The following is an 18,588-nucleotide window of genomic DNA, read 5'->3' as shown; positions in this document are numbered from 1 at the left end:
TATAACAATATAATAACAGCTATGAATGAAAAATTGTGCTGTGATGTAATTTATATAGATTTAACTTCAACATTTGGCAGGGTCATACACAAAGCACTGATCAATAAATTAGAACAACTAGGTATTGATGTACTCTTGATAAGCTGGATAGCTGCATGGCTTATAAATAGGACATGACAAGTATCACACAGCAACTGGACAAGTGAAATCCTTGGTTACAGTCAGGGTGTCCCACAGGGCTGGGCTCTTACTTGTTTGGACTGTATCTTTCAGACCTAACTTTTTCATCTGAGGTGCTCTGCAGTCTATATGCAAATGACCTGAAATTGAGTAAACTGATTACACATGTTACAGATAGGCCATGTCTGTAAAAAAAACTTGACTAAATTGACCACTTGGGCACAGGAGAAAAATATGCTGATAAATAAATCAAAAACAAATTATATGAGATTTGGGAGACATAAATTGAAATGTGAATATTTAATACAGTACACAGTGATTGAAACTGTAGACTCATTTAAGGATTTGTGTATATGGATAGATCCAGCTGAGTTTTTCTAATCATATCAAGCAGTTGGTTAATAATAGTTAAAGAATTATAGGTTGTATAAAAGCATTTATAAAGTCTAGGAAATCAAAAGTGATGAAGTCTTTGTTTGTTACACTAGATCCAAACTTGAGTATGGAATAACAAAATGGAAACCCTACAAGAAGACAAGCATTAGAAAACTGGAAACAGTACAGTGGAAATAAATCAAGGCCATCCGTGGATATGAAAACTTAAATTATTATGAAATACTATAATATCTGAATTTGTACAGTGTCTCTTACAGACATCTAAGAGGAGATCTTATTCAAGTATATAGGGCATTTAGAGAAGTAACTTTGCGAATGAGGATGGGGGCTGCATGACAAGAGTATCTGATGCATGGAACACACTACCAGATTACATTAAAGCAAGTACTAGTTGAGATATTTTTAAGAACAGCCTGGACACATTATGGGAACAAGTGAGTTGGTATACTGGCAAGCTTGAAGGCCATTACTGCCTGTGCTTGAAATATTTGTATTTATGTACATGCATGTCCTGTGTCTGAATGACAACCATTTGTTTTTTTTTTTTGTATCAATAGGCAGTAGTGTTCATGCTGTTGGGAATGAGTAAGACATTTGCATATTTTACTACACATGATCCAAACAGTTTTCTCATTCTTCTTTGATACAACACAAATGAGTAGCAGTCCATATTCAAGATGTGAGACAAGGATGTCTCTACCTATGGTGGATCTGTCAATGTATTACAGAAAGTTGAAGACTGAGATTTTTCTGGCCCAGAATAAACAGGTCATTTATTTTGATGAAAAAGACTGCAAAGGAATGGCTCCAGTTCAACAAATTTGAATACATTCAACGGAATGTATCCAAATATCGAATTTTCTTCACGTTCCAAAAAATAAACCAAAAATCTGAAGTTCAGTATAACAAAGCTTTAATGGTACACAAGCACTTTCACAGGTTGCTTCTTCAGGTGTATAACATTAAAAGACAAACCTTATATAGCCCTAGAAACAGTCACATGACTTTGGTGTATAAAATTTAAAACCATACACACAAATAACATCAAGCAACATCTTAAAAACATTTAAAACTATGTAACTTACTTACACTCAAAATCTTAAAAATGCAGGTAACATCATACTTCATCTATTTAAAGGTCTTTTCTTCAACACAGGTCTCATGGGTACAGAGTAAGCAAAAAAGAAGCTAGCAAGTACGGCTGGTGCAAGGCAACCAAGCTAGTCAGACCAAATGAAAAAAACGCCAGCACCAGTGATGAGCTGAGAGAACTGTAAGAGCTTTATTAAGCTGAAATACTAGACCAGTTTCAGCACATGGCTTTCATCAGTAGATTAACAGAAAGTAAAAGAAAAGCCTAACAATAAATGCCTCTGCCCATGAGGTAGTATGACATCATTTCCTGTCTAGAAAAATATAAATAATAAATATATACATATATAGATTTATAAATTCAAAGAACATGTGTATAGAATAAATTAATCAAACAACAATAAATCTGGCACATACATTTAATATAATAAAGAGAATATTTATAGCTTGTCATTAAGTCCAGGGGAAAACAGACCCCCAAGTTTCACTATCCATTTCCTTTCTTTGTTATTAAGAATTCCATGCCATCCAGTTTTAAAAGCCCGATTGCCTATAATCTTGTCTATAACAGTAAATGAAAATTTAGCAGTGGGATGATTCAATGTGTGTCTGTATAGGGCATTGGTAACCCTGGCATTCTTGATATCACCCAGATGTTCAGATATTCTAATCCTGAACTGTCTAGATGTCTGACCAATGTAGAAGTCTTGACAGGTGCATGTTGCAAGATAGACAATCCAATCTGTACTGCAATTACCAAAGCAATGGATGTTGTATAGATGTCCTGTGTTCTTGCTAGTAAATGTTTTAGTTTTAAATATGTAACTGCAAAAACTACAGTGTCCACAAGGGTAGGATCCAACTCATTTTTCACCCGTGAGGGTCCTCTGATAAGGAGTATCATCCCTTGATATTATTTTTTTATAATGAGAGAAATGAGATCCCAGTGTCTTGCCCTTTCTATATGAAAATGAACACCTATCCCCCAAGTGGTCCTCTAATCGAGTATGAGACTTCAGTATGTTCCAATGTTTATCTACAATGTCCAAAAGATGCATAGTATTTCTACCATATGTAGTAACAAATCTCAAGGTCTCCTGATTAGTCTGCCTATGGTGTTTTCTGTATTCCAATAATGTATCCCTGGTCTGATTTTTACTCCATTGCATGGATGAACAAACACTATGTCTAGAATATCCCCTTGTGAGAAACCTATTGGCAAGATCTTTATGATGTTGTCTCAAGTCTTGTTCAGAGGAACATATCATTTTAACCCACAAAAACTGGGATTTAGGGATATTATTAATAGTATGCTTGGGATGTAGACTGTTGGCATGTAGCAAGGTGTTATATTCTGGAAATTTGTGATATACAGAAGTTTTAAGGGTGTTGTCTGGTTGACGCTGTAAAAAAAGTCTAAGAAGTGTATTTCATTATGATGGTAATCAACCGTAAACTCTGCACCCCATATATTTCCATTAAGATGTTCAACAAACTCCTGTAAATAGTCACTTCCCCCTTTCCAAACTAGCCAACAGTCACCCAAGTACCTTCTCCAGATGTCAATTTCAGGTATGTATATGTTATGAAGCTCATCATAAATTATATGTTCCTCAACATACCCCATGTAAAGGTCAGCATAAATAGGTGCAAATGAAGCACCCATAGCTGTACCCTGTATATGCCAGTAGCAATCCTCTTTAAAATAAAAAACATTTTTGGTGAGGATATGTATATGTTCAGCCATACAAATCAATAATGTGTTACATCCAGGGGAATAAATGCCTGCTTTATTCAGCCAAAAGTCCAATGCTGCTAATCCAGCCCAGTGTGGAATACTGGTGTAGAGAGATTTGACGTCAAGAGTACACATTAGCCAATGTGGCTCTAATTGTGAATCTGAAACAATTTGTAAAAATTCTGTTGTGTCCTGGAGTCTGGCTCTAATCAATGGCAAAAGAGGTTTAAGTTTATCCGTGAGGAAAACAGATAGGGGTTCAGTAAGTGATCCAATCCCTGAAACAATTGGTCTACCAGGTGGTTGATGAAGAGATTTATGGATTTTTGGTAATAAATATAAATACTGTTTCACAGGATCCATAACCATTAAATGTGACTTAATCTTATCAGAAATAATACCAGCCTCCACTGCCTCCTGTAAAAAGTCATCAATTTCTCTTTTAAAATTAGGTGTGGGGTCAGTTGTCATTCTCATGTAATGATGGGGGTTAGACAACTGTCTATTTCCCTCATCCCAATAATAATCGGCATCCATGACTACAACCGCACCACCCTTATCAGCAGAAAGAATGATTATATTGGTATTGTTCCTGAGGTGTGTTAAGGCTAATTGTTCAGCTCTCAATAAATTGTGTTTAATGGTATTATCTGATCCCAGGTGAAAATGTAGATCTTTGATAACTGCCTGCTGAAAAATAGCCACATGTTTATCCATTGGAGGGTTAAAGGTGGACCGATGAAATCTGAATTCAGAAGATCTTTGAGAAGGATCTAGTCTATCCTGTTGTCTGAAAAACAAGTTAAGATTAACTTTTCTACAAAATGTAACAATGTCTGAAACTAGAGAACTTTCATCAACAAAGAAACCAGAGATGAATCCAAGACCTTTATTTAACAATGCATATTCTTCTGGTGATAAAATATATTTAGAAATGTTATGTACATTAGTACAATGAGTATCTATTTCACTACTGACAAAAAGAGGTCTTCTAAACTTTTTATCCTTGTGTTTTCTGCCTCCCCTATGTTTCCTACCCCTAAAAAGTCTTCTGATGTGCGTTCCCTTTTAGAGTTTGGTGAATCATCAGTAGCAATGGATTCCGTGTCTGTTGTGGAGGACTCCTCACCGGAGGTTGTATTAGTAAAAACAGCCTTTTTGAGTATATATCTTGGTCTCTTCTTGCGAACATATGTAGGATTCTTAATGCCTTGAGCAAACCTTACCCCCTTGTGTGACTCAAACTGCCTTCCTCTATCATAATCCTCCCTGTCCCTCAAAAATTTATGTAGCTTCTTAGTTTTGAGATTGTTCTCAAGAATCAAAAGTTCCTTAGATAATTTGCTCAGGTTGTCTTTGAAATTGGTATGTTCTTCAAACTTTTTCAAGTCATTACAAATCTTTTCAACTTCCAAAATATTTGTCTGAACTGTTCTGTCATAAAAGGATGCCAGTATATTCACAAATGACATAGATGCTTGTTGCTGGGCTATCTGCCAATCTTTAAGTAAAATGTCATCAGGTGTGCCAACCAATGGTTGAACCTTCGACCTGAGCCCCCTTGGGGATATTTTTTGATTTTGATAAGCCTTAAACAATTTTAAATGCCAAATATTTGTCCTTAATGTTTTGATTTTCTTACCCAACTGGCTAAACAAGAGAAAGCAACCGTCAACTGGATCTAATGTTTGACCATCAGCAAGGTCCACTGGCAAAGTACCAATGCCAAACACCTGAATATCATCTTTGTCCGCACACAGGCCAGAAAGTAACTTTTGTAGATCCATGACAATAAGTTGCCTAATAAAAATATTAGTTTCAGATGACCGGAACCAATCAATAGTACAACCTGGGCAAAAATATATAGGAACACTGTTAAATATCCCAAAAAAATATATGTATCAGTTTGAGCCAGACAGGGATGAAAGTATAAAGCCCGTAATCCAAGAAAATTGGATTATATATTTGTCCCTAATAAATATAAAGATATAAAAATATAAGTCAACAAATAAGCAGTCAACCAAGATAACACAGAACCCTTATTGTTATAACAGTTATAACAGTTCACCTATAGTGAGGAATTCAATTAAAGGCACACCAAATTAGTGTTTCAGTAATCCCGTCCTGCATAATGGTAGTCATACTGAATTTTGCCATAATACTAATCAAGAAAACTTTTTGTCCCTAGATCCAAAATGAAAACTTGTGTAATCCTGATATAGAAGTAGCAACTAATAAGTGTATAATGTATTTGTGAATGACAAAAAGGGAAAAAAATGGCCATAAATTGAGTGAGGTAAAAAGTATATGTATAAAAAATATACCCAAACCAGAATAATCTGAACACTATAAATAAGTCCCTGTCCTGATATAACAGAAAATATAAACAAAACTGAACACCCCACCTGAAAAAGAGTACAAAAATTATCCTGTAATATTAGGAAACACGTCCATAAAAAGTTACTACTGAGAAACAGAAGTTGTAAAAAAACACAATTAACATATACTAGACTAACTCAATAAGACATATCTTGCTGTTATTCAACCTAAATATGCACCAATTAAGACAATGGAAATATCAGAAGTTCTAAACTAAATTATTAATCATGCCCAAATGTGAGCAAAAAACCATAAGAGGGTACATGACAATTAGTACAGTTATTAAACTAAATGGTTTTAGGGCCAAAAATAAAAAATATGTTGCTGATGAAATTAAAATAAAACATAGAATCAGAACATAATCCAATATAAAGATCAGAGTCCCAAACGTTTGTAAACAGCTTGCACAGAAGATCGATCCCTGAAATCTAGGCTGCGAATAAGATGACAATATATACAGTACAAAAACGAGTGTCTAAAACATTGCAAAAGTCACCATATATTGTGCATGTTTCCCTCGGTTAGTAAGTCTCAACAAAATGTCCATCCAATCATGATAATGACCAAATGACAAAATAAGTTTGTAATAGCAAACTGGGAATATCCATATAATAAATTTCGATCACAAGATCCCCCAAAACAAGAAAATGTACCTGAAAAAGTACTATCTGCAACAATAATCCAATAAAGAGCTTCCCTTAGTCCAAAAAAAGGATGGAAAGATGATATTTCAGCACCGCCTATTAAGATACACGAAGTAAACTCCTTGTTGATGTCGAAACATAAGTCCAACACGTTTGGAATCCCAAAATAACTGAGTAAACCTTAGGTACCATGAACCATGCTCTCCACGATCCAAATACGTAGTAATACTGTAATAATTGCCAAAAATAGGCAAACCAAGTGAAAAGGAGCAAAACTGAAATACAATCCACTGGAGCCAGAAAAAAAGTTATTCCAAAACACATGCAAGATACTTCACATGTTGTTTATTTAGCTAAGTGCCAGATATGCAATAAATTGTATATAGGGAAGACGGATCGCCCCCTTAGAGATAGAATTAGGGAGCATGTGTATCACATAAAGAAGAAGAGCAGTTTTAATGCATTGGCGAAGCATGTAGCAGTCACAAATGAACAGCATTCATTTAAATTTCTAGTTTTAGGGAGAACTTATATTGATGTTAGGGGAGGCAATATTAAGGCTAGGACTGAGGAAAAAGAAGCAGAGTGGATAGTAAGACTTAGAGCAACTTCAGGTCATGGTCTGAATGATTCTGTACCCATGAGACCTGTGTTGAAGAAAAGACCTTTAAATAGATGAAGTATGATGTTACCTGCATTTTTAAGATTTTCAGTGTAAGTTACATAGTTTTAAATGTTTTTAAGATGTTGCTTGATGTTATTTGTGAGTATGGTTTTAAATTTTATGCACCAGAGTCATGTGACTGTTTCTAGGGCTATATAAGGTGTCTCTTTTAATTAATGTTATACACCTGAAGAAGCAACCTGTGAAAGCGCTTGTGTACAATTAAAGCTTTGTTATACTGAACTTCAGATTTTTGGTTTATTTTTTGGAGCTTGAAGAAAATTCAATATTTGGATACATTCCGTTGAATGTATTCGAATTTGTTGAACTGGAGCCATTCCTTTGCAGTCTTTTTCATCATTATTTGTGGACTTTTTGTGCTTTTCTGCAAAGGTATCTTATTTATATTGGGTTGTTATTGTTACGCTGAGGTCATTTATTTCATTTATTTTGTTTACATTTTTTCCAAACGGATATGACTGATGAGAAATATGTCAAACCAGATCCCTAGATATATGAAGGAAGTGATATCTTCAAAGTATGGATTGTCCAGAGCTCTGATTTATGAGTTTGGATACATTTGGTAATGCTACAGAGGGTATGTTTTGTTTATAAAGAGGGAATATTTTGCTAGTAACCCAGTTAATGAGTGATTTGAAGCAAATATGTATTTGGTACTTAGGATTCAGTAAAGCGGCGCTAGAGTAAAAACTGACCTTACTTTCTACACATAGTAAAGTCGGGAGATATGGCAAGCCAGAAAGGAGTTTGTTAATGAAAACAGAAAAAGGTAAAGGGGTCACAATTGCGCCCTGCAGTACACCACTGAGCAACAAGACTACATCTAAAGTTAAAAGCCCAATTTTGGCTGAAAAGTCATGACTAGAGAGGTAGTTGTAGAACCTGTGGGTTGCCTTATAACACATACAGAGGTCTAGCATATAGTTTATGAAGATGAAGTAGTCAACAAATTCAAATGTTTTAGCTATGTCAAAAAATATTGCAAATGTTGTCCATATTATGCAGTTTTTTTTTACCTGTAATTGTTCAGAGTACTACAACAGTGCTACATCTTGTCCAGAAGTTGTGTGGTTTGTGACATAGTAAGCTATGATGGACGTACTCTACTAGTTGTGTGTAGATTGAATTTTCAAGTATCTTACGTAATGAAGGTAAGATAGAGATAGGATGGAAATATGATGTGCTGACAGTTTTACTATGAGTGGTTTCCAAATGTTTGGCATAATGTTTTTTTTGTGAGGCATAAGCTGAAAACATGCAAGAGTGGGACAGAAAAACGTTTCCATTTTGCTATATAAACTAAGGGTGTATAATGTGGGACACTGTTTGAAGAATCTAGCGGGATTTGTTCACAGAGTAGTCGGAGGCCTTTTGCATTCATTAACTTGAAGTAGAAGGGAGGGATGTGGGTGTAGTTGTTGAATGAGAGATGCAGTGCTCCATGTTGGGAAGACTTGTAAACTGTTTTATGACGTCAGTAGTAATGGGAAAGGGGGCAGAGGATGGATTTGATTATGCTTGTCATAACCAGTCAGGCTATTAAGCTCTTTCCTTTTTTGCACTGTTAGGATACTGATTTCCTTTCAGAGTTGTGCAACTGAGTCTAGTGTGATGTACATGTGATTGTGTTTTCAGGCAAGTTTACAGGTTCACAGATTCATTCTGGACTAGGTGCCTTTAGAGGCCATTTTAAGCCTAGGCAGTTTCCCTTCAAAGGAGAGAATCAAACCAAGTACTGTGTCTGTGAGGTAAACATCTTAACCATTATGTCAATCCCCAATACCTTAGCTAGGCATCACATCTAACTTTTAAACAAGTTTTTAGTTTGTATGTTAACCAGAGATTATGGTTGATTTTTTTAAGGCCTAGTAATTCTAAATGCATCAGAGTATTTTTAAACATTGTTATTCTATAACAATTTGAACACTGACATAGGTATACATATCAATAAAAAAGAAAGCAAACCATAAAAATGTCATCTAGAATCTTCTTCAGCATACTGGTAAGAACTTCTGCTGCATGGTTTAAGTCCAGTGACTTAGTTACTGGGGATCAGTCCAAAGTTGTTAGGTGGGTCTTAAGTTTACTGATGTTAGCTGGTGATTTGGGTCTGATGGAGATATATCTGGAGGAAGTTTTTAAGGCTAACTTTTGTATGAGGAAGCTGACAGGGCAGTTCTCACTAAAACTGGTGGGAGTACACTAATAAGTGATACTGTGAATAAAGTGTTTAAAATTACTAGGCCTAGTAGTGAGTGATTAGAAGATCTCATTACAGTGCGTAAGTTCAGTGACATGTAGAATAAGGTTAAGATCAGCTAGTAACCTTGGAGATGGCCTTGTGCATGGGCCCAAGAAAGTTTAGACTGAAGTCAAATAGGATCATCAGATTTGTATGATTCAGGACAAAAAGTGAGTCTGTTATTAATTTGTTTTTGGAATTTTTGTAGTGTGGGTGGAGTTAGTAGGTTTGCTAAATCCATGTGGCATATGTTTTTATTTTTTTATCTTGAGTGACATTTTCTACAGAACTAGCTGCAGCACTGTCTCAATGTGTTAATGTCTATCTTGAAGTTAGATGTCTAGAAATAAGGTGCTTCTACCATTGTTGTTTCCTTGTCTTGCATCAAAGTTGCAGTCATAGCCTGGAAAAAAATGATGGATGGGAAGGCTATTTGATTAAGCCAAGATTCTTTTAGGGCAAGGATGTATGGTTTATGCACACAGTTAAGGTACTAATTTGGCATAATTTACTCCTAAGTCTTTGTCCTATAATTAAGAAATAGGAAAGGTGTCACATTTTGGCTTGGCTGGGTTGGTAGGAGGTAAAGGGAGGACTTGGATTTGCTTCCGTGTTAGTTGTATGAAATGTGAAGACTACTGGGGTGAAATTTCCAGAAAAAAAGTCCATAATTCCATGAATCATTTGTGTGAGGCATTATTAATGCCCTTCTAGATGGTGTACAGTAGGTGGAACAACTTGCAAGGTTATTACTATTAGTTGAGATGAGTGAAAAATGTCCAAAGATGATATGTGTAAGGGAACTGTAATCGACATAAAGAAATGAGATGACAAATCTGTGGTTTAATGTTAAAGAAATGTCAAACATTTAGAGAGTAGGGGAGTAGCAATACATAGACTTCAAGAATGATTGGCAATATTGTGAGATAGTACAAAGAAGGCAAATGGTGGTGGGTATGGTTGTGATACAGACGTGACCGATTTTTGTTATATGTTTGTGGGTAGGTGGTTTAAGAAGTTGCTTGGATGTATCAGAGGTATAGATTGTGATAGTGTGGTGAGACAGATGCACATAAAGGCATGTGTTGTGTAAACAGAATGAAAGGTAACTCATGGGATAAGGGGTTCTCATGGTTTACTTTCTCCAAGTACTTTGAGTTTCTAATACCATGGCAGAGGAATGGACCCTATTCCTAAGTCAAAGTATGATTGAAGTTCATGAAATTAGTAATGTTTCAATCTTTGATGTTGGCCAGAAATGCTCGGCAGCACCTGGAATGTACCCAGTAATTACTCCTTCTTCAATTCATACAGTTACATGCATCAGTAATATATCTAAATATGACTGAAAATATTTGTATGGGATCCATTGCTCCTACTACTACTATTGTAACTGTCCTGGTATCCTCCCTTCACATTGTCCTCATTTCTGCTTGCAAATCCTGATATTTATCTCTTCTGTCTCTCTGACCATAAAACAATGTAATCAATGGGTATGAATTTCAATGATCAATGCTACTTTTGTCTTCTTTTAATTGACTACTATATCTAGTTTTCTCACATCTATTTTTTCAACTGTTGGTAATGGATGATCCCATGAAACTTCATCATTTTCTATAATATTTTGTGGCTCACATTTCCAATGCTTCCCAGTTACTTCAATATTGCAATGTTTGCACAATCCCCAAAGCAGCAGTCTTGCCACACTATTATGCCTTTCATTATACAGGCTCTCTGTCATTAGTGTATCACACCCAGCATCAAGATTTGGGACGGTTTCCACGTCTGTTTTACAGCACCTGCATGTTTCTCCCACATGTGCAATGGATTTTGCAAACCAGTGTGTACGTAGTCCAGTGTCCTGGACCACTAATATTAACCTTTCATCTTTTGGCTTAATTTAACCATTCCTTCATCAGATACTGATCAACATTAAGTTATTTTAAGAGCTTTCTATACTTGCAACTGTATTTATGCCTTTTCCACATTTATTGCTTTCTCATCTGATCATTCTCCTTATATTCTTTCCTTTGTTAGCACATTCAGTTGCTTCTTGATTTTTATCTACTTCGGGTTGGTTTCCATTCCCACTTGACACCAATATGCTTCTGCCAATCTAAGCAGGGAAGTCATCTTATATTTGTTCTGTTAGTGTTTCAAAACCTTCATTATGTTTGGATCTGATGCAGTCAAAAGATATGTACGCAGTTCTACGACTGCAGATCTATACCTACAATCAGTTTCAAGGTGGCCCATATCTCCTTCGAAACGGGAAATATATAATCTTGGTATGCACTGACTGAGCTTGCGAGCTGGCGACTCAACACCATAAAAATCCAGTGCCAATCAACTGCGGACCAGTGATCCGCTGTGGTGACCCCTAACCAGGAAAAGCCGAAAGACTAAAAATAGATAAGCGTAAAGGATTTTTCTTGTTTTCCTGCGCAACTGATCCAGTACCTTTTGAGACAAGTCACTAACCCCAAAACTCTAAGTTAGAACATTTACTTACCTCTTTGTAGGACTGGTAACTGGAACATAAAGTAATGTACTCACATTTATCAGGGACTCCCTATGCCATTCCTAACAATGTCACCATTCCCAACAAGAAAAACTGCAACCAAAAAATATCCAGCTTTCCCTCCACTACAAGGCGAGTTGATTATCCAATACCACTGAGGTATAAATACCTTTCTCAACACATGTTTATGGCGTCATTATATTTTTACAAACAATTTAAAAGCCTCCTGCAGCAGGACTGATAAAAGTCCAAAATAATAAATAATTAAACATGCTTCTGGTGAACACAATCTGAAACAAGACATAATGGCAATATTAGGGATACAAGCATAAAACTGGATGGCTGTAGGCAATCACCAGCAATTACACAAACTAAAAAACAGAGTTTGCACTTTTGAAGACTTTGAAAACACATTCCAGGGTAAAAAAAAATAAGTTTTACATGCATTTCAGTTTTTATCTTAACTTAATACAAGATAGAGAACATCAATCTGAAACAATTTAGATATCTGATATCACTCCCTACTGTAAAACATGACAATGTTTTGTATCTTTCCTTCAAAATAACATTTCATGAAATTTCTGAAATTACAAAAGTTTCTGACTTCTGACTGTATTACATGAAAAAGACAAACAAGGTTTGCATGTTTTAATTCCTTTTAATCACACTGCCTTCTTAAAATCACTGTACTCATAGAGCAGCATCAAAATCTCAAAGGTGGCACAATAAACAGACTTTTTTGTAGGTTAATGAGGTACATACACACACCTTTAAAGAATTTTTTTTGAGGTGACAGACACAGAATCTTAACATAAGGAAACTGTTAGTACTACCAAAATAGAAACCAGTCTTCAGAACTATGCAAAAGAATCTATTACATAGTTAAGTCTGAATACAAACTAGGTCACAGATAAGATGTTATACTTCACTTCTATTGTTTTTCTTTCGGCTTTTCCCGGTTAGGGGTCACCACAGTGGAACTCCAGTCCGCTAATGATTGGCAGTAGATTTTTACAGTGCCGAGGTGCCAGCTCGACGCCCAACCTTCAACGAAGGCACACCCATTCACGCATGTCTTTCGAATGCTACGCGAACACGGGGAGGACATGCAGACTCCACACAGAAGGCGCTCCAGCTGAGAATCAAAAGGGAGAACCTCTTGCTGTGAGGCGACAACACTACCGCTGCACCACCGCGGCTTCTTGATGCTTCACTTCTATAAAGAAGCAAAAAGTATTGATGTAGTACTGAAATGGTAAGCAATATTTTAAATAAAATAAATCAAGACTGGAAGATGTCAAGCTACATACATTCATTTAGTGTTGATTACCTGCACATTTCTTACAAATGACAACAACCAAATTGATAGATGCCCATTCGGGACCTGGTGCACGGCAATCAGCACAGCTTCGATTGGATTCATTGAACCAGATTTTCTCTGCTACTTCATAATCTGATAACGTTTCTGCTATCGATTCTTGGAATGCTTCAATCCACTCTTGTTTCTCTTTTTCTGATTCTGCAGTAAAGCTGAAATTTTTTTTCCGTTATACATTTAATCTGGAAATGCATTTCTACTAAGTACATCTTTGCAGTGACATATCTTACAACAAGTCTTCATCTGATTGCATTCTGGTTACAACCCATGCAGATTTTAAGCACTATTAGTGGTTAGCTGTCTAAACTCGCATATGTAGGCCCCTTAACAGACAACATACTTAGTACTGGTACAGGTAGCAAAACAGGGAAAAAATTATAGGTGCATACCTTTTTAATAATGCTCACTCAAGTACCAACCATAAAACATAATCCTGAATTTATCATCAACAGGTTTGTGATACTAATCACCACATAACTTTCTCTTAAATAAACATTATCAGGTATCCATTAATCCACTAACTAAAAGCTGCTCTGTCTACCATTCCTTTACAACCAAAGGTATTTTATATGTACAGCCCAATTAAAAGATGCATACCAGTTAATGTGAATAAAATATCACTCTCCAGGTCTCAAATCCATTTAAGGGCATGGTATTCAATAACTGGCCTAATCAGTGCTAAATATAATGGGACAATGACCTCTAGAGCAGGAGGATATTATTTTAGAAATTAGCTGCACTAAGTAGATAGATTTTCAGACTACTAACATTACACAATGACCAAAGGAGCGGGAATTATCAACCCAAGTTCCAAGACTGTTAACAGCACCTTCATTTTGGACTCGGGTGTCATCTATATTGTATTCTGGTGAGTGGATTTTTTTACTGAATGTGACAGTCTTTAAAAGTTTAGCATTTAATATTAGCCTACATTAAGTTTATTGGTTTTTTATGAGTGTAAGTTCTTGCTTAAGGGTTTTGGCATCACAGGGGGACTTGACAATGACTTCCAGTTTACATCTACAAACTTGCTTAGCCAGAATTCTTGGTTCATAGTCTGGAGATTAGAAAGGCAAAAAAAGTGCCTGCACTGCTCCCTGTAGGACACCAGCAGTCTCCTCCATACTATCTGATGAGGCATCTACTGCCCACACCACACTGATTCTGTCTTTTAACCAATTTGCTATCCAGCTTACTACATAGGTATCTATTTGTAATGCATTAAGCTTACTGTGTTAGCAATGGGCCAGGTCAAGGGTCATTGTGCGGAGAGCATGGCTAATGTTAACAGCCTGCATCACCCTTTCAAATAAATGAATTAGTTTTATTAGACAAGATCCACACTTGGGAAAGCCAGACTGCTGGGAGTGTAGCATGATATGATTAATATCACAGTTCATAGTCGATCAGGTCAGTTATTATAATATGTTCCGAGGCTTTATATACAAGACTCGCCTAGCTGATGAGCCTATAATGCCCAAGGTCAGTGGTGGAGCCACCCTTTTAGAATGACATCACTACTATTTTGCACCATACCTCAAGGACAAAGTCAATAGCTAAAATAAGGTTAAATAATTTAAGGAGTAGGTCTGCCAAGGTTTGTTTAATACTGTTTATTAAACAACCAGGTATATCACCAGCCCCCAAGGAAGAAGTACTTTTAGTCTTAGAGAGTACTTTAAGTATATATTCTTTAGGGATGACAGGGTGTTGACAGATTCAGGGATAAGTGGGCTTTGGACAGTCATCACTGGGGAAAAATTGTCTCTGAATTTGTTTGCTAGTACCTTGGCAATACCTACTGGATTAGAGAAGGTGCTATTATAAATAAGTTCAGAGTGTGGTTAGGTGTTATTTCCTAGTTTCCCAATATAGCTAAAGAAGGATTTGTAACTGTCTTCAGCCTCAGATGCTAACTGAAGTTCACGGACTTCTTTAGTATATCTAATAATATCTTTCAAGTGTTTAGTCAATTGCCTGATGTTATCCTAAATAATGATGACCTTTCTTTCATTGCAGAGTTTATTGGTTCATTTTTAAGTTTCCCATTATATTTTGATCTGGTTGGGATTAGCAGTTCTACATATTTATCAACTTCTCAGTGCCTATAGCATCATTTTTGTATCTGACTCACTTACACTCAAAGCACTAGAATCAACTCAACTACTTTCCATTTGATGCCTAAATGCAGCACTCCACACGCAAGTTTAGATAAAAAGTTTCAAAATTTTGTCTTACTTTACACAGGTTGCTAAACACCTTATTCTCATATGTGTAAAACAGGTAAAACATAAGATGTGGTTATATAGATAAAAATACTATTCGATTCATTCTTAATCATAGCTTTTTATGAATGCACTTATCTGATTGTCCTGCCAGACATAGTGCTCTTCAGCATGACTGAAAGAAACAGCAGTGTTATTTGGTTGATCTGGTATCATTAGATGATCGATCTGCATCATTTAATTTAATGGGTGACAATAAATGCTTTCACTTTTTGCAGTTGTTTATTTATACATTCACAGCAGTCTTTGTGCTGTTTCTCTCTCATCACTACTGTTACTGCAACACACACATCACTTACTAACCAATCAGGTCAAGTGACATCTGTATTGCTTTGCTTTTTAGGCAGACGCGGAAACAACTTCAGCATCTCTTAGTTCCCAGCTGCAGCATGTGTAGTTAGCAATTGACTGTAAATATTAGTTCAACCACTCCTTTTAATTTCTAGGGATCTTTTAATTTCTATTAGCAGTCATTGTAATCAGCAAGAGATATACTTAGAAAGTTTATAGGAAAATGAGTTTAGCAGTAAAATGCATTTTCTGAGGGGCATGAAGTTTGAAACTGAAACGGCTGTCTTTATTCACTACAACTGAAGTAAACACATATGGAAGAATAAGTTCTCTGTGCAAGACTCATCTCTTTCTTTTTCTAGGGAGTTATGTGGTCTGGTGGCTTGTCGTGCTTTGTCACTGTAACACAGCAGAATATCAGTAGTAGAGTGCACAAGAATTGGAGGTTTCTTTATCTTTACATCCATGCATGAGATGCAATGTTGCTTGCACTGACTTTATATATTGTAAGCCTACAGACACAGCATATTATATCTAAAACTGTGCTTGTTTGTGTGTGTGTGTGTGTGTGTGTGTATGTGTGTGTGTGTGTGTGTGTGCGCGCGCGCCTGTATATGAAAATATGCAGACGCACACACACAACACACAAGTACATACGGATTTTACAAGCATATTTTATTTATTTAGTGAGAAAGTCTGACTGGGTTGTTGCACGTTTGCTGCAGAGGCCCAGGAAGAAGAGCTCCAAACACTAAGCAATAATTATATTAGAGAAATATACATGAGTAGATATCAGTTAAATTTTATACAAGCTAAGAATTCTGAAATACTGGTTTCAGTAGGTACAGAAATCTGGTAGGTGAACATAATTAGTTTATGATCTGGCTTAACAACAGAAAGAAATAAAAAACAGGAATGGTACATAGAGAAGTTATATTTGTAAGGGCCAGGTCAAGAATATTATGTCCTCTACATTGTTTGTTAACAATTTGATCCACAGAGTTTCTGCTTAATAAAGCCATGACTTTTTGGCATATCCTACAACAGAGGTCTAAGTACTTCATTTTATTAATAGGTAGTTAAAGTCTCCCAAAGCAATGGGGTACTTGTTTATAGGGAGTTCATCAAGTACATCTAGGAAACTTACATGATTTTCAGGGGACAAAGAGGGTGCCCTGTAATAAGCTCTAAACTGATATTTATCCTATTTAGTGTGATTTGGAGGTCAGTAAGCTCAGTTTGTTGGTCACTGGGAATCTAGAGGTGACATGGTCTCTAACAAATATGGAGACACCAACACAGTTGTCATCAGGTCGAAAGGAAGGTAGGCACAAAACTCAGGTATGGAGGGAGTGCTTTCTGAACATTTAAACCAAGTTTCAGTAATTATACTGATATATTACAAGTACAGGAAACCCTCAGGATTGGGCTCTTTGTCCTTGAGACTTCTGACATTGAGCAGATCAACCTTAATGAGATCTTGTTTTGCATTTGGTATGTTAGTTAGGATGGGATGTCCATCAGCTGGGCTCTGTTTAAAAAAAAGCACTATGGTATAGCAAAGACTTTAGCGGAGGCCATCCTTTGCAAAGAAAGCAGGATTGCTCAGTGTCTCATCCTGTGTTGACACACACTTGGTTCCCCGGGTATGATACCAACTATTTATCCAACTGTTCAAGCCAAAGATCTTTTCTGTACCAAGGCATCATTCTTAGAGAAGGAAGGATTCCACTCAGTACCAGAGTGTTGCCTGCATGTGTGACATGCATGAAGAGCTTTGACATGTATCTCTGTTTATTTCTCAGGGTTTGTGCCTCAAGTCATTCACATCCACATGGACCACAACACAATTCAGCTATATTTGGTAGGTGAAAGGGTCTTAAGAGTCTTTGAAGTATCAGAGATCCTGGCACCTGAGAGACAATTCATCATTATCCTGTATTTGTCCAGCACAGTGAGACCAGAATCAGTGGGCCTGACTACAGAGTCATTGATCACCAAAACTTTTCTACTTGCAGAAGAGTGGTCTGGTTTACAAGATTTGATACGCTTTAATAAATGGTGTCTCTCTGTTGAATGTGTGCCTGAAGGTGTTAGGGTGATGGACTTTTGCTGACATCTAATTTTCACGGGTCTAGGAAGCTTTGGAAACTTCTTCATCTTCTGAATAAATTTGTAAAATAGTCCCTTCACAACTGTGCATAAATGAAAATCATGACTCAACATCCACATAACAGAACTGTTCTGTAAACAGTACAGTGATGACATACATCATTCCTTGACAGCTAACTTAGACAACTGATATGCATTACATATCCAGGACTGAAATGAGGAATGACGTGAAACTGCTTCCACCACTCCCTCAAGGTGAAAAGGGGCTCACTATTCAAATGCCACCACTCATAATGCCAAGTACTGGTAAGCCAAAAAAAAAAAAAACACAGGATCATAGCTGAGAAGAAGCTGGAAATGAGAAAAGAGTCCAAATGGGCATTCCTAGACTTGCAGAAAACATACGACAAGGTTCTAAGAAACCTGATTTGGGCAGTACTGCGGTGGTTCAAAATCCCAGAAACATTGGTATAATTAGTGCATGATATGTATAAGGACCCAATAACTCAAGTACAAACAGTGTTCATGAGTGTGTGTGCACCAGGGTTCACCAGTAAGCCCAGTGCTGTTCATACTGGTGAAAGACTACACTGGCAAACAGGTTGGAGGAGACAGATCAACAAAGTTGCTGTATGCAGACGATGT

General features: G+C 36.5%; 1 protein-coding gene across 1 annotated transcript in view; it reads right to left on the bottom strand.

Annotated features, from left to right (window-relative positions):
* Positions 1–18,588, bottom strand: part of ARAP2 (ArfGAP with RhoGAP domain, ankyrin repeat and PH domain 2) — a 2,678,178-nt gene that overhangs the window by 1,259,951 nt on the left and 1,399,639 nt on the right. Inside the window, exon 11 of the mRNA XM_044062089.1 lies at positions 13,208–13,407. Coding sequence (XP_043918024.1) covers positions 13,208–13,407 — 200 coding nt within the window. The remainder of the gene's footprint in view (positions 1–13,207; positions 13,408–18,588) is intronic.

The sequence above is a fragment of the Protopterus annectens genome, chromosome 2.part1 (assembly GCF_019279795.1).
Source record: "Protopterus annectens isolate FY-2018-M chromosome 2.part1, PAN1.0, whole genome shotgun sequence".
In the NCBI taxonomy this organism is placed as follows: Eukaryota; Metazoa; Chordata; order Ceratodontiformes; family Protopteridae; genus Protopterus; species Protopterus annectens.
This window is presented reverse-complemented; position numbering and strand designations above follow the sequence as displayed.